The sequence below is a fragment of the Bubalus bubalis genome, chromosome 3 (assembly GCF_019923935.1).
Source record: "Bubalus bubalis isolate 160015118507 breed Murrah chromosome 3, NDDB_SH_1, whole genome shotgun sequence".
Lineage (NCBI taxonomy): Eukaryota > Metazoa > Chordata > Mammalia > Artiodactyla > Bovidae > Bubalus > Bubalus bubalis.
Genome location: NC_059159.1, coordinates 34709083 through 34725997, shown reverse-complemented (window position 1 = coordinate 34725997; position 16915 = coordinate 34709083). Strand labels below are relative to the sequence as shown.

General features: G+C 46.7%; 1 protein-coding gene across 20 annotated transcripts in view; it reads right to left on the bottom strand.

The window, feature by feature from the left end:
* The window catches only part of PIK3R5 (phosphoinositide-3-kinase regulatory subunit 5), a 75520-nt gene that overhangs the window by 23331 nt on the left and 35274 nt on the right, over positions 1-16915 (bottom strand). For 9 of the 20 annotated variants that reach the window (XM_025280580.3, XM_025280568.3, XM_044939304.2 and 6 more), the window contains one exon: positions 3776-3891. In XM_025280580.3, the coding sequence (XP_025136365.3) occupies positions 3776-3814 (39 nt within the window). In that variant the 5' untranslated portion in view covers positions 3815-3891. Of the gene's footprint in view, positions 1-1503; positions 1605-3775; positions 3892-5432; positions 8678-16915 lie in introns of those variants that run through there. The other 11 variants (XM_025280572.3, XM_006041686.4, XM_025280574.3 and 8 more) reach the window with 4 other exon arrangements.

The following is a 16915-nucleotide window of genomic DNA, read 5'->3' as shown; positions in this document are numbered from 1 at the left end:
GTTAAAAAGTTCACTTGGGATTTTCTGTAAAAACCCACATGAACTTTCTGGTCAACCCAATACAAAACCGTTCCCTATTGCTACACAGTGGTTGTTCCTTTATATTTGGGTTCATAAGATAAGCAGCCTTGAAGTGGTTTAGCCCTTCTAAGCTGGTCTGCTTGTGACCAGAGAAAGCATCAGGTAAATGGTGGTGTCAGAACTGGCCTTGGGTGTCTTGATGAACCAAAACTTTCTTCTTACAGGTAAAAAACCAGCTGAGAAAGACACGTGTTTTCTAATGTAGTCATGTGTTAAAAAAGAAAGAAGAAAGAAAGGAAAACTTTAAGAACTCTTATAATAAAGTCAGTCTCTGTAGGGACTTGTGGTTGCTCTGGAAGCCTAGCCCAAACCAGCTTTAAACCTACTCTTCTTTAAATCATAAAAGCCTATTTATTGAACTGTTGGGCTTCCCTGGTGGCTCAGTGGTAAAGAATCCGCCTGCAATGCAGGAGACGTGGGTTCAATCCCTGGGTTGGGAACATCCCCTGGAGGAGGAAATGCAACCGACTCCAGTGTTCTTGCCTGGAGAATCCCATGGATAGAGGAGCCTGGCGGGCTGCAGTCTATGGGGTTGCAAAGAGTTGGACACAACTGAGCGAGCAACTGAGCACGCACGCACATCGAACAGTTAGAGGAGGTCTCGGCTTACTTCTCCAATCAGATCAGTTTTCACTTTTGTGTTTTTGTTCTCATGGGACTTTTCGAGGAAAGGAATTTGGCAGAGATTCCTCTCTCCTCTGTAGTCAATCCTTTGACTTATAAGGAGTGGGTGGGCTAAGTCACTTCAGTCATGTCCAACTCTTTGTGACCCAGACTGTAGCCTGCCAGGCTCCTCTGTCCATAGAATTCTCCAGGCAAGAGTGCTGGAGTGGGTTGCCATTTCCTTCTCCAGGAGATCTTCCTGACCCAGGGATTGAACTGGCGTCTCTTACGTCTCCTACACTGGCAGGCAATTCTTTACCACTGGCGTCACCTGTGACATAAAAACACTGTCATAAGAAGCAGCGTAAACTTGGGCCCCTGGCTCATACAGCACGCATTCTTAGTGGAAGTACCATGTCCCTCTCCTGAGGACTTAGATACACAAGCACCGCTGAAGCAGAGAACTCAGGCTTCCAGTGCCTCCAAGCCCCCTGGTAGTCCAGGCACCCTCGAACTGACCTTCAGAACATGCGCTCTAAGTCGCTTCAGTTGTGTCCGACTCTGTGCGACCCTATGGACTGTAGCCTGCCAGACTCCTCTGTCCATTGGATTCTCCAGGCCAGAATACTGGAGTGAGCTGCCATCCCCTCCTCCAGGGGATCTTCCTGACCCAGCAACTGAACCCATGTCTCTTACGCCTCCAGCTTTGGCAGGAGGGTTCTTTACCACTGAGCTACCAGGGAAGCCCTGTGGGGACCTATTTCTCAACTCTACAAGGCTGACCCAGTGCCGCCCTTCAAAGCCAAGCCGAGCCCTCACCTCTCGGGTCTTCTGCAGGATCTGCTCCAGGAGGATAAGGAAGTGGCCCGGGTCCCTGCTCACCAGCTCCTGCAGGCTCCAGCAGTTCAGACACAACCCAGCTGGAAATGGAGGAGAGGCCAGGGGTCAGTCAGCTCAGGGTTGGAGAGAATTGGGCATCCCTGGGGCTGCACTGGGGCATTATCTTCTGATGGAAGAGTCTCAGAAAATTCTAGACCAACACACTGGACCCTATCAGGCCCCATCTAGATAATAGTAAGCTTCTTCCTACTGAGACAGGAGGGTCAAGTGACACAGAGGGGCTGGGATCTCCCTTAGAGGCCAAGGAACAGGCCACGACTCTGCTCCTTGTCTCTCCAGAGAGCATCAGCCTGCCCACAACCTCTGAGATGCAGGGAAGGGGGACAGGAGCAGAGACGGTTGGAGGAACAAGAACAGGTGCCCCACAAGCTCCATCCCAGGACACGAGGCTGAGTCTGTGACAGCCACCGGACCTCCCGGAACTACCGGGTGGTGGAGCCTGGGAAGGGGAAGCACCATTCATGTCTGCTTTAAAAGTGACAATTACCACTTTATCACCCTGTAACTTCCCCAGATTTTTCTTAGTTTGTCAATCTGCTTCCCTGCAGCCAGTAATGGTAAATCCCCAAGTTAAAAAGGCGGTCATGGAGGCCTGTGTGTGTGTGTGAGATAGGGGAGTGAGAGCAGTGTGGGCGCAAGTGGCCCCCTATGTGTCTGAGCTCCTTCCAAAGTCCTGAAGGTCCTGAACACTGCATTCCTATGGTCACAGGTTTTGGTAACTTTTGCCAAAGTCGGATATCTTTGCATTCTTTAACTTAAAAATGGCCCCTCAATTCTGTAAACTTAGTCTCCTTAAAACCTGGGTGGGAGGCCAGAAGGAAGAAAACTGCCATTTATTGAGCACCTACTGTGTACCTTTAGTCATGTACGGATGGGAGAGTTGGACCATAAAGAAGGCTGAGCACCAAAGAATTGATGCTTTTGAATTGTGGTGCTGGAGAAGACTCTTGAGAGTCCCTTAGACTGCAAGATCAAACCAGTCAATCCTAAAGGAAATCCATCCTGGATATTCATTGGAAGGACTGATGCTGACACTCCAATACTTTGGCCACCTGATGCAACGAGCCAACTCACTGGAAAAGATCCTGATGCTGGGAAAGACTGAAGGCAAGAGGAGAAGGGGGTCAGCAGAGGATGAGATGGTTAGATAGCATCACTGACTCAACAGACATGAGTTTCAGCAAGCTCCAGGAGATAGTGAAAGACAGGAAAGCCTGGTGTGCTGCAGTCCATGGGGTTGCGAAGAGTAGGACACAACTGAGCAACTGAACAACAAAAACTGTACCTATAAGTTGGCAGGCTTTTCATACATCACCTCCATTGAGTCTCCCATCCTCTCCTTGGGAAGGTGGTTCCTGCTATTATTATTCCCGTTTTACAGGCAAGGAAGTTGAGCCCTGAGAGGCTAAGGGACTTGCACAAGTTCCTACAGCCCATGCGAGTCAGCTGTAAGTCAGATCTGCTTAATTCCAAAGGCCAAGGAAAGCCTCTCTGAGAAGATGACGTGTGAGCTGAGACTCGAGTGAGAAGGAGCCAGATCTGCAGAGTTCTGAAGGATAAATCCCAGGCAGCAAGTGCCAAAGGTCCTGAGGTAGGAAGGAACCAGGTGTATTCAAGGCACATGGATGTCTATCTCATAGGGTAGTTAGGGAGGCAAGTGAGATAGGGAAAATCTTTAAGAGCATAAGGAGATATTATAGTTAGGCACCAGCCTTGGAGACACAACTGCCCCAGTCTACAGATACCCCCGTTTCTCAGTCCTGGGGAATCACATGACATGGAGAACTCCTACTTTCTGAAGGTCTGCCGAGATTCTCCATTGTTTTATGGGGAAGAGGAGGATGAGGCTCTGGAGAGAACTAGAAATCAGGTAAAATGGGAGAATTATGGGGAGGGCTGTTCATAGAGTCTTAGCTGCTTTTTTGAAATCAGCAGCTGTTTCTAAGCAGACCTTAGGGAGATAGGCTTCCAGCACCTGAGGAGGATGAAGAAGACAGCATGGGGGAGAGGAGAAACGGCCGCCCCCTGACCCAGGGCAACTCTCCGTCAGGTGCCCTGCTGCCGAGCACCTGCCTAGGTGAGGTCCGAGTCACTCAGACAGGGTTGGAACCAGAATCTGCCCGCCCGGGCCTGGCCCAGTGTTCCCTGCAGCCCCTCAATGCGCCTCCTCCCCGGCTCCCTGGGAACCTACCTGACCAGGAGGTGGAGCGGCGGCTGAGGCTGAGCCCATGCAAGCAGCGCTCCAGGGCGTGCTGGATGCGGTCCTCCGTGCATGTCGTGGCCCCTTGCTGCATCCTGAGTCATCGCCTGCATGGGGGAGAGACGCTGGTCAGTCTGGAGACCCTCAGGCTCAAGGAACACATGGCCGAGCAGGGCAGCCAGTGGAGACAGCGGGCACTCACAGCCCCGGGCCGTCAGTTGGCTGCCTCCAGGGCTGGACTGGCCCCTGGCCGTGCTGCTCAGAGAGGCAAGACAGGGCACTCGGGCCACTCAATAGCACAGGCTAGGGAAGTGAGGGGTCGGGGGAGGAGGGGAGTGGAGACGTGTGGGCCCCACAGGCAGGGGTGAGTGTCCCCAAGAGCCCGGGGAGTGCCCGGGACATGGCCAGCCCCTTTGCTGGGCAGGAGGACCTCAAAGGAAAAACCAGCATCACTTGGGGGACTTTCTTCTGAATTTCCAGGCTTGAGTCCCCCAGCCCCCAGGGACGGGCAGGCAGGGAGCCTGCTCCTGATGACCACATGGCAGAGATCCCCCCAGTGTGTCAGGGGCCATCCGCCTTCACAGGCGCCCCACCCCCACCACACCATACCCTCTGCTCAGGTGCCCAGGCCCCAGGCACCGGGTCCTTTCCTGCCCTCACCTCCACTTTGGCTGTTTTTCTTTGCTTTCTCTGAGGCTTAGCAAAGTTACCAGTTACTCAAAGACCTTCCTTGGCTTAGTCTTTCAGAGAACCACCTTCTCTTTCCTGCTGATGAGGGACAGGGGTACTGAGCTCAGGCTGGAGGGCTGCTGAGGAGGAGATCTAAGAAGGGGTTTTAGCACCAGATGGGCAATGGTGCCAAGGGCCCCATTCTGAAAGCCTGCAGCAGGGCCAGCTTCACACTGAAGCATGGGCTCCTGGGTCCCCAGGGAAGCTGTGACAGGTCACCTAGTCAAGGAATAAGCCTGGTGTTTGGCATCAACAGACTTGGACTCAAATCTCCACTCTAGTGTTTGCTAGCCACGCACTAGGCAATGTCTTTCACTTCTCTGTATTTCAGTTTACTTAGCTGTAAAATGGGTATGATAAGGGTACTAAGCCTCCAGGGCTGTTGGGGAAATTCAATGCCAGGGTGGATGCATTGAAAAAGCTTTCAAGACAGGAAAGTGTTCCTGCTACAGTCTTTTCCATGATCCCTTTTTCCTAGGGAATTTCCCTGCATTCACCCTGTCCAGGCTGACCCCACAGTTGGCCAGTCAGGCCAGGTCACAGAGGGAAGCAAAGGAAGCAGTTGTCCAGCTCTGTGGAACAGGGGATGGACCCGGAAACCACAAGCAGAAGCACAGAGCTCAGAGCTGAGCCATGCAAATGACATGCAAAGATGCAGGACATCCTGGCCTGGACCCAGTGGTCAGCTCACAGAAGCCCAGCAGGCAAATCCTCCCACTTCCCCAGCCGGGGAGGAACAAGACACCGAGGGAAACAGAAGCCCTTTGTGAGCGGCTCAGCATCACCTCACTTTAGCGATGTCCCTGGGATGGCGTGGGGGCAGGCCCCCCGGGAAGCAGTGTGCATGCATTCTTTCCTCCAGGGATTTACTAACCCCCACGCATTAAGAGTGGCCCCGCACTAGGCGTAAAGAATTCACCTGCCAATGCGGGAGACGCAAGAGACACGGGTTCAATCTAGGATACTAGGATGAAAAGCTGGACTGGAGCTATTTTGTTGATTCTTCACCTGGAGGGCCTCCAGCCTGGTAAGGGAAACAAAGCAGTAAGAGGCTGAAGACTGGACACTTTGGGGGGAAGCCAGAGGGAGCGTGGGCACTCTGTAGCACAGAGAGGTTAAACAACTTGCCTAAGGTCACACAGCTAGGGGTGGCAACCCAGACAGTTTGGCTCTGACTGCTCCTTGGCCCAGTCAGATACAGTTGCTGGGAGAAAAATAACATTTTTTGTTACTACCGCAGCGAGTGTAGACTCAGTTAACTAACATGATCTTGCTTTAGGAGACCTCCATTCCCACCACACGTGTCTATATTAGCTGCCCACAGCAGCCCTGCCTCCTCCAGGAAGAGGACCAGGGCCCCCAGAAGCAACAACCTCAGTCAGACTGAGTGATGACCACGATGGCTCAAAGGGCCCAGGTGTTCTCTCGCTCAGAGAAAAGGCAGAACCTGGTGTGTTCCTTTTCCCTTCTCTCAGTCATGTCTGACTCTTTGTGACCCCATGGACTGTAGCCTGCCAGGCTTCTCTGTCTATGGGATTCTCTAGGCAAAAATACTGGAGTGGATTGCCATTCCCTCCTCCAGGGGATCTTCCTGATCTGGGATCAAACCTGTGTCTCCTGCATTGGCAGGTGGATTCTTTATCACTGAGCCATACCAGTGAACTAAGTTTAAAGGTCCCTCCATCCAATCCCTGCTGCAACAGACAAGCTGGCTGTGTCAGGAGGCAGGAATGAGTGCCCTCCGATGTCCCAGCATGTCTGACGCAGAGGCAGGACGCAAACACACATCCTCAGCCGACATCATGTCTGCCGCTGCCCCATCCTCAGAGCAGTGTCCTGGGCTGCTGACAGTGGACGCACGGACGCTGAAGGCTGCTCCCCAGCACCCCGTCCAGTGCCACAGGGCCAGGCTTCTCCCTGTCTCTGGGCCCCAAGCAACTTTCCCATCTCCAGGCCTCCGTGTCTTCGGCTGCTCATTCAGAGACAATCAAGACCTTATCCTTGAGGAACTAGGCAGTCTCCCTGGTACCCTGAGGCCATCTTGAGCTTGACCTGGCTCTTCACAGAGGCAGGACCTCCCTGAGGTGCTGGGTCCTGGGAGCTGAGGGATGGGAGCCTGGCCGGGGATCCTGGCTGCAAAGGCGGGTTAGCCCAGCACACTGCGGTTCACAGCCCAGCCCTCTGGCAAGCTCACTTCCGTCTGATGAGTCAGTCATCAGCCGCCTTTGGTGACTTGTCAGCAGAACTCCAGTGGCTTTGGGGCAGAGATGAAAGGGGAAGAGGGGGTACCTCTCCCTCACTAGGATGATGACTTTTCTCAAAGGCTTGGTGGGCAAGGCCTGGCTTCCCTTGGCATCCCCCTACCAACCCCCCAGCCCCCAGCCCTGCCACCTTACTACCAGGAGGTCAAGTTGTGAAATTCCAGCTGCTGCCAGGAATGGGAATTGCCCCCCTCTTTCACCCTCAGTGGGGGAGTGTTGAAACACTCAACAACAGGGCCTGCCTCCACCTCCAAGTTCCTCTTCTGAGCCAGTAAGGATGAGTCCTCACCGGGGACCTGAGCAGGCCAGTGAGGCCAGTGAGGTCTGATGGCTCAGGGTGTGGGGAGCAGGTGCTGGAGGGCAGAGGAAAACCACCTATTTTCCTGATGACATGACCCCGCGATGCAAGACAGGAGGCGCCTCCCGTCCTGGGCAGGGTCGGCCTGGTTTCCTGATGCAGCCCTACATGCGGCCAGGAAGAAAGGTTCTTTTCTTGAGGGATTTAGTGGAAAACAGCAGAATTGTGGAGTCTACATCTCCTAGAGAGGGAAGTATGGGCCTCCAGGCTCTGGCAACACTCCACACTGCTAACTTTGTGTTCTGGAATATTCCAGGCCCACGTTTTGAAGACTTAGTCCCATAGGTGGACATATGAGAAACACCAAGGCCTGTGGTACTGGGCTGGCCCCACTGCTTTGGTCCTGGGTCACCCCTCCCTCTCCCCCTTCCTACGGTCCTCTGAGGCTTCACCTCCCTTCTGTGTCACCAGTCTCCTCCTCATGTCTCTTCATAAGGCAGAATCTCTCCTTTGAACTAATTTGTAAAAATTTCATTTCCAATACAGGAAGGATATACCAGAAACCAAGGAGACTGGGGTGAGATGGAAGGGGTAACGGAATGAGATGGGGGGTAAGGAGGAGTAGCTCTTCTCTGAGGAGACCTTCATATATGGCTTCAACTCTTGGAACCATAGCAATATTTTACATATCCCAAATGAAATAAATAGAGGACTTCCCTGCTGGTCCAGTGGCTAAGACTGCGCTCCCAGTGCAGGGGGCCTAGGTCTGACCCATGGTCAGGGAACTAGATCCCACATGCTGCAACTAAGACTCTGTGCAGCCAAATACATAAATAAATTAAAAAGAAATTTAAATGAAATAAATCAACCAGGATCTGGGGAGGAGCGGGGGGAAAAAGTAGGAACCAAACAACCAAACAACAAATTACCTTAACTGTACTATTAAATGATTAGTAGAACCACACTGTAAGGAATGGGAATACAGAAACTAACTTGAGTAACTGGAAAACAGTACTTCCACTGCATACTGTAAGGCTAAAGACAAAAAGAACCATATATGAATACTGCGTTCTAGTTACTAAACTTGCTTCTTATAGAGATGTGGGTTATAAATCCTGAAACTCCTTCATGTGTATGTTGGGTGTGTATATGCTCAGTCATGTTTGACTCTGTACGACCCCACAGACTGTAGCCCACTGCTTTGTCCATGGAATTTCCCAAGCAACAATGCTGGAGTGGGTTGCTGTTTCCTTCTCCAGGGGATATGCCCTACCCAGGAATCAAACCTGTGTCTCTTGCATTCCTGCATTGCAGGCGGATTCTTTACCACTAGCACTGTATGCTAGGACCGAACAAATTAGCAAACAGATCACAGATATTGAGAGCCAGTTTCTTACTGTTAGAGAAAGAAGTTACAGATAAGGAAAGGGATAAGTCTAGAATGAACCAACTTGTGGTGTAGGACTGGAATTGGAGAAATCAGTATCAACTCATGGGTTTTAATGTCTACTCAGAAAGATACGTATCTGTTCAGTTGCTCAGTCGTGTCTGACTCTTTGCGACCCCATGGACTGCAGCATGCCAAGCTTCTCTGTCCTTCACCATCTCCCAGAGCTTGCTCAAACTCATGTCCATTCAGTCAGTGATGCCATCCAACCATCTCGTCCTCTGTCATCCCCTTCTCCTCCTCCCTTCAATCTTTCCCAGCATGTGGGTCTTTTCCAATGAGTTGGCTCTTCACATCAGGTGGCCAAAGTATTAGAGCAACAACAACAGATGGATACATATAGAAGTGAAAAAATCATTTGTGTAGACTATGAATTAATATGCATACCTATATTTTCTAGCTCTGACTGTTGAGAGAGCCTAGAAACAATGACTTCCCAGTAATGATAAGCACCCCCAGCACCCAGACCTTGGTTTCTAAATATCATTTTCCAATCAAAGGAACCAAGGCTTCCTAGACAAACAGCTGATTTTAGGATTGGGGCAGGAAATACAGAAGATAAATCTGGAGGCTTGGTACATCTTATAGAACCAGAAAATAAACCAATATTTAGAAAAAGATGTGTGCATGCTCAGTTGTGTCTGACTCTTTGTGACCCCATGGACTGCAGCCCACCAGGCTCCTCTCTCCATGGGATTCTCTAGGCAAGAATACTGGAGTGGGTTGCCATTTCTCCCTCCAGGGTATCTTCCTGACCCAGGGATCTAACTTGTATCTCCTGTGGCTCCTGCATTGGCAGGCAGATTCTTAACCACTGAGCCACTGATGGGGAATGTTAAAAGGCACAGAAGCCAACTTAAAGGAGCTTCCAATGGTCAAAGCCAGGATAGTCTGAACAACTAAATAATGAAAGTGTTGGATAATAATTCACAGGATGAAATAAATACCCATAAGTCTAAACTAATGTCATAAAGTATAAAGTAAAAAAATCAATAAATGGAAGAGAAAGTACAGGTCTTCTTCACAAAAGAATTCTAGTTAATAAATGTGACAGGAATGAGAAAAATACAAAATGACCATTACATCAACACCACAGTTCCAATTATTACAGGCAAGATCCACCAACAGATGCTAAAATCTGTGAGTGAAAATCTGAGAGAAAACAAGATATGTACATAGTTTTTGAGTATTTTTCCCAATAAACTGATCAATTACAAGAAAAAATAATGTCACAGTAGAGAAATCCAGCCCTGCTTTAACTTCATGACTAAATTTAATATCACCAATAATAACATGTGTCAACATCATGTATCCTCCCATATCCTGATTCGAGTCACTACGAGAGACACAACATCACTTCTGTGGGATTCTTGCCAAAAATTCCCAACCACACAAACCAAATCATGAGTAACCATTCAAAACCAAATGTAGGGACTTCCCTGGCGGTTCAGTGGTTAAGGGTCTGCACTTCCAAGGCAGGGGGCACAGGTTCAAGCCCTGATGGGGTAGTAAGATCTCACATGCCTCACAGTGTGGCCAAAACAAACAAACAAAACAAAAGAACTGAATGCAGACAAATTCCATAATATAATTCACCAAAGAGTCAAGGTCATAAAATATAAGGGAAGACTTAGTAACTGTCACAGACAGGAGGAAACTAAGGAGACACAAAAACTAAATGTGATGTGGGATCCTGGACTAGATTCTGGAACTGAAACGGGATGTTAGGGGACACTGGCTAGAATTCAAGTAAGGATGTGGATCACTATCATTTCCTGCTTTGGATAATTGCATCACATCATATAAACTGCTAACATTAAGGGAAGCTTGGTGAAGAGTATGTTGTTGCTGTTGTTGTTTATTTGCTAAATTGTGTCCAACTCTTTATGACCCCATGGACTGTAGCTCTCCAGGCTCCTCTGTCCATGAGATTTCCCAGGCAAGAATACTGGAGTGGGTTGCCATTTCCTTCTCCAGGGGACCTTCTTGACCCAGGGATCAAACCCACGTCTCCTTGGCAGGAGGATTCTTTACCACTGAGCCAGCTGGGAAGCCCTGGTGAAGGGTATACCTGGGTCTATACAATGATTTAATAGTTACATAGGCTTTACATACCCTTTATATATCTTTCCAAGTGGGTATCCAAAGCTTCACTGCCCTTCATGAACTTGATTAGATTTAATGAACAGTCACAGGTCCTAATTACTTGTGGGTGGACCAGTGCAGAACTGGCTGCCTCAAAATCCCCTAACCTCATGTTCCTAAACTGGAGTTGAGAATCTCCAGGGTTTTTAGAGGGTCTCTGAGGCCTTTCTGGAAGAATGCTTAAACCGTATTTTCATTTTGATGGCAATTAGGAAAAATTAGTATTTAATAGTTAATACAATGCTGAAGCTGAAGCTCCAATACTTTGGCCATCTGATGTGAAGAGCTAATTCATGGGAAAGACCCTGATGTTGGGAAAGATTGAGGGCAGGAGGAAAGGGGGGCGACAGAGGATGAGATAGTTAGATAGCACCACCAACTCAGTGGGCATGATTTGATAGCGGAGAACAAAGGAGCCTGGCGTGTTGTAGTCTGTGGAGTCATACTCAGACACTACTTAGCAACTGAACAACAACATTAATATATTCTGGAATATCTTGATAACACCATGACCAAATGTTACCATACAATGTTGATGCATTTGTTTCTATCATCAATTTGGTGTCCCCTAAAGGAACAGTGTTGTTAGTGTCTGGGAGAGCTCAAGGTTGTACATAATGGGTTAATAAGTGAAAAATATTTAGAACAGTGCCTGGTACATAATAAACATTCAATAAATGTGTTCAATTAGCTATCAGGGTGCTTTCTCAGTATACACATTTCAACTCCAGGTGGCTTTGAGATCAGGCTAAGAAAACACTCCCTGGATGACTCTGATGTACAGTAACATTTTCTATTTTACAAATACACTCATCCCCACATCCCCACCACACACATGCATCATACACTACACCATGAGACTAGAAAGGCCCCTTACAGACCATCTAGTGCAACTCTCCCATTCTACAGACAAGAAAATGGGGGCTCTGAGCAATGAAGGACTTGCTCCGATTAGAGAGTGGCAAATCTCATATGATCCAGCAATCCCTCTTGTGGGCATATATCCAGACAAAACTATAACTGGAAAGGATGCATGCACCCCCTACATTCATAGCAGAGCTGTTCACAATAGCCAAGACATGGAAGCAACCTAAATGTCCATCTACAGATGAATGGATAAAGAAAATGTGGTACATATATACAACAGGATACTGCTCAGTCATAAAAAAGAATGAAATCATGCCATTTGCAGCAACTTGGATGGAACTGTAGATTATCATACTAAGTGAAGAAAGTCAGAAAGAGAAAGACAAATCAATGCCATATGGTATCTCACTTATATGTGGATTCTAAACTATGACACAAATGAACTTATCAATGAAACAGAAACAGACTCACAGATATAGACAATAGATTTGTGGTTGCCAAAGCAAAGTGGAGTAGGGGAGGGATGGAGTGGGAGTTTGGGATCAGTAGATGCAAACTATTATATATAGACTAGATAAACAAGAAGGTCCTACTGTAGAGCACAGGGAACTATATTCAATATTCTGAGATAAGCCATAATGGAAAGGAATACAAAAAGGAATTTATATACATATATGTGTATATATATAACTGAATCATTTTGCTGTTCAGCAAAAGTAATACAACATTGTAAATCAACTATTCATCAATAAAATTTTAAAGAAAGTGGTGAATCTATAACTAGAATTTGAGTCCAGAACCTCAGGACAGTCATGCAACCCTCCGGATTGAGTGAGAATCAGACACTGTTGTGCGGCAGTGTGTGACCTCTGCCCCTCTCCTCAAGGTTAATTTTAGAATTGTTTTTCAAATTTATTCCAGAGTTTTGGGGCTGTGTAGATATTCAACTACTGATGGGTCAATTTTGAAAATTTAAATTTTCTGAAGGTACCATTCATCTTAGTCAGATTTTTAAATTTCTTAGCAAGGATCTAGGTCTAGAATTCCTATATATTTTTAAAAATTATTTTTGAATCTTGCAATTTTAGCTCCTCTCTTAATCTGACTATTGTAATATTGTTTTCTCTTAAAATAAGGATCCAGATTTGTGTTAAAAATTTTCACACATCACAATTCCTGAAATAATAATTTTTGAAACTTATAGTAAACATAATAACTATGATAATTATAGCTTTTTTTTTCCTGAACAGCGGCTTTAAGTTCAGTTTATTTCATTGCTTGCTGTTTTGTTTTGTACCATGGTCGGGAAGACTCCCTGGAGAAGGAAATGGCAACCCACTCCAGTACTCTTGTCTAGAAAATCCCATGGATGGAGGAGCCTGGTGCAGGCTACTGTCCATGGGGTCACAAAGAGTCGGACACAATTGAGCGACTTCACTTACTTCACTTACTTCACTTATACTTATCTACGAGTTCTTAATTTTAATTCATTTGTTGCTCAGCCACGGTATTTCGAGTAACTCCAGGAAGAGTGTGTGGGTGAGGAACTTTCTGAGGCTGTATGTGTCATGCGTCATTCATGGAGACTTACTATGAATTACAGCTTTGCCAATTATAGAACTGGCATAATTTATACTTCTTCACCCTCAAATTGTTTATAGAAAGCCAAAATAATGAAATGAAAAATGGCTACCACAAATAAGAGAATCAGATAAGGTGGCTGGATACAAATTAAAGTAGAAGTTAATATCATTCAGACACACAAAAAACAGAAATGGTGTTGGAAAGAGACTCACCTACACAGCAATAAAAAGAATAAAATAAGAGAAAATAAGCTTTTAAAATCTGCAGGAATTCAGTGAAATAAAACTTTTGAGGAACACAAAGGAAGGCAAATAAACAGAAATGCATAACCTTTCGGTAGACAGGAAAATTCAGTATCATAAAGAATTAATTTAAAATGAATCAGAGAATGAAACGTAAAGAGTTTAAACTGCAAAACTCAGAAGAAAACAGGAGGAACACTACATCACATTAGCTTTGTCAATGAGTTCTTGGAAAAGACACCAAAGCACCGGCAATAAAAGGGAAAAATAGATAAACTTAACTACATTAAAATATAAAACTCTTGCATCAGAGGAAAAAATCAACAGAGTAAAAAGGCAGCCTACAGAGAGGGAGAGGATATTTGCAAATCGTTTATATCTAACAAGGAGGTGATATCCAAAATATACAAGGAAGTCTTGCAACTCAACACAACAAAAAACCCAATTAAAAATGGTCAGAGGTCTTAAATAAACTTTTCTCCAAAGACACACAATTGGCCAATAAGCACATGAAAAGATGCTCAACATCACTAATCGTTAGGGAAATCCACATCAAAACCACAATGAGGTACCACTGCACACGCATTAGCATGGTCATTATGAAAAACCAAAATAAGTGTTAGTGAGGACGTGGAGCAATTGGAACCCTTGTGCACTGCTGGTGGGAAAGCAAAATGGGACAGCCACTATAGAAAATGGCATGCTGATTCCTCAAAAAGTCAAGAATAGAATTACCACATGATCCAGCAATTCCACTTCTTGGCATATACCCCAAAGAACTGAAAGCAGAGACCGGAACATATTATTGTACACCCATGTCCACTGAAGCAGTATTCACAATGGCCAAATGTAGAAGGCATCCATTTGTTCATGGACAGACGAATGGATATCAGACGTGGTCCGCACATACAATGGGATAGTATTCAGCCTTAAAAAGGAAGGAAGCTCTGTCACGTGCTCCATCGCGGAAGAATCTTGAGGACATCACGCCAAGTGAAATAAGCCAGTCACAAAAAAACGCTGTATGGTTCCACTTCTACGAGTCTCTAGAGTAGTCAAATTTGTAGAGACAGAAAGTTCAATGGTGGTTTCCAGGTGTTCAGGAAAAGGGGCGGGGGTTATTTCATGGGTATAGAGTTTTAGTTTTACAAGATGAAAAGAGTTCTGTAGGTCAGTTGCACAGCAATGTGAAAAAACACTACGAAACCATACGCTTAAAAATAGTTACAGTGGTAACGTTTATGTCATAAGTATTTTACTGCAATTTTTAAAAAGAGTGAGAAAAAAAGAAGAATTAATCGATATTTTTGTGATATTAGATAAATTAACCGACATCTTTGTGATATTAGATAGGACTGTCAATTGTCTATCAGTTTCAGCCTAGAGAACAGGAGAGAAGGAGAGAGGACAGACTGCCTACCACTGAGCGGCTGTTCCATGTCAGGTCCCAGGCTTGGTACTCCCCCGTGACAGTCTAGTTTAATGATCACAGTCACCCCACGGCATACTCACAGTTACGTACAATTCCTGCAGCTCAGGGAGGGTGAGCCGTTTACTTGGACAAATTCCCGTGGTCATCGTTCTTACAGCCTGAGCTGTAAGCACAGCCCACCTTGGCTGTACTCCAGAGCCCACGCCATCGCCTACACCGTGTTTGCAGGAAGTTATCTCCACTGTGTTCTAGACACCCAAAGGGCTGAGTACATGGTTTCACCTCGGTGTTATCATCTGAGGCTTCCCTGGAAGCCATCTTGCACAAAAACTGCCTAAATCCTCCTCGTCAGTGATTCATTCTCCCTGGGTTAGGGTGGTGGCTCACTTCCTCTGTCCTCGCTTATTTTTCAAGAACGTAAGATTCCTGGAGGGACATTTAGCCAACAAATGGGTCTGTGACGGCAGTGACGGTGGACAGTGGGCCGCAGAACGGCTCTAGGGCCGGGAGAGCGAGGATGTGTGAAAAGGTAGGTGGTGGTGGCATGGGAGGGCAGGGGGCGGATGTAGGGGAAGTGTGCCAAAAGGGGCCAAGAGGGCAGAGATAAGCCTTTGCCTACTTCCCACCTTCGCTCACACTCTTCTTTACCAAGGAAAGGGCACAAGGATTCCCAGGAAGACCAAGTTGTGGTTCAGACCAAGAAGAGATGGGATGAAGAATGGAGGAGAGAAGAAGAAAGATGCTAACAGGTTGTAGCTCTGACTCCTGTGCTTAGGGCTTGAAGCCTTGAGCTCATTTACTCTGAATAACCTCATAAAATGCTGAACATACAAGGAGGAGGCAAATGCAGTCCCTGGTAGCTAAATGACCTTCCCAAGATCATACAACTGCAAGCAGTTTAGGCAGAATTTGAACCCAGGTCTGTCTGACTCCCTTCTACCCAAGTAATCATCTGGAAGAATACCAAAAGACAGTAAGATACATTATATTGCCTTTGTATGTAATAATTATAACAGCAGCTAATGCTAACTGTGGAGAAGGAAATGGCAACCCACTCCAGTGTTCTTGCCTGGAGAATCCCAGGAACGGGGGAGCCTGGTGGGCTGTCGTCTCTGGGGTGGCACAGAGTCGGACACGACTGAAGCGACTTAGCAGCAGCAGCAGCAATGCTAACTGAGGGCTTACTATGTGCCAGGCACTGTCTAGGTGTTTTCAATAAATTAATTCACTGAATCCGTATGAGGTAGATACACTCTTTCCCCCATTTTCCCATTTTACAAAGGAGGAGACACAGTTTTCTCTCCCTGGTAAGTGAGGCATGTCTTTTCTTGGCATGATCTAGGCAGTTTAGCTTCTCTGTATACATAAAGGAGCTGGAGATGGGCAAACAGAAATTACTGCCAAGATGGGGAACCAAAGACAGACTATAAGAATGTACCAAGGCATAAACTCCAGGCAGCAACCAAATTCTATGGATTCCTGGGCTAAACCATGGGCATCTGGCCTTGGAGACTGTTTAATCCCGCGTGTGTGCTAAGTTGCTTCCGTTTATGTCCGACTCTTTGTGACCCTATGGACTGTAGCCCACCAGGCTTTCTGTCCATGGGATTCTCCACAGAAAAACAGTGAAGTGGGTTGCCATGCCCTCCTGCCATGCCCTCTTCCCAAACCAGGGATCAAACCCACATCTCATTACATCTCCTGCTAATGCAGGTGGGTTCTTTACCACTAGCACCATGTGGGAAGGCCCTGTTTAATCCTGCCGCCTTTCAAATTCAGAGCCTGTCTTGTTTGCCAGCAAATGCTCACAGAGTAATAAAACAGCAAATGAATGCAAACATAGAAACTCCAGAAAAGCCAATTACACATATACTGGCAGATTTCTGATTTTTTTTGGATGTGGAAAAAGACTGTGGTTGTGACAAATTGCATTCATTAGAGCTGCTCACTTTCTGCAAAACCATTTCCAGTTTGTAAAACAGACACGAATATTTCATAGTTTTGGGCAGAGAAGATTTTATGGAACACTGATCTCAGTCACCAGCATGCCCATCTTCTTCAGCCTCCTTTTCATGCTCTTTCAATTTTTGCCCAATTAGATATGAAAAATCTCTCTCCTTCTCTCT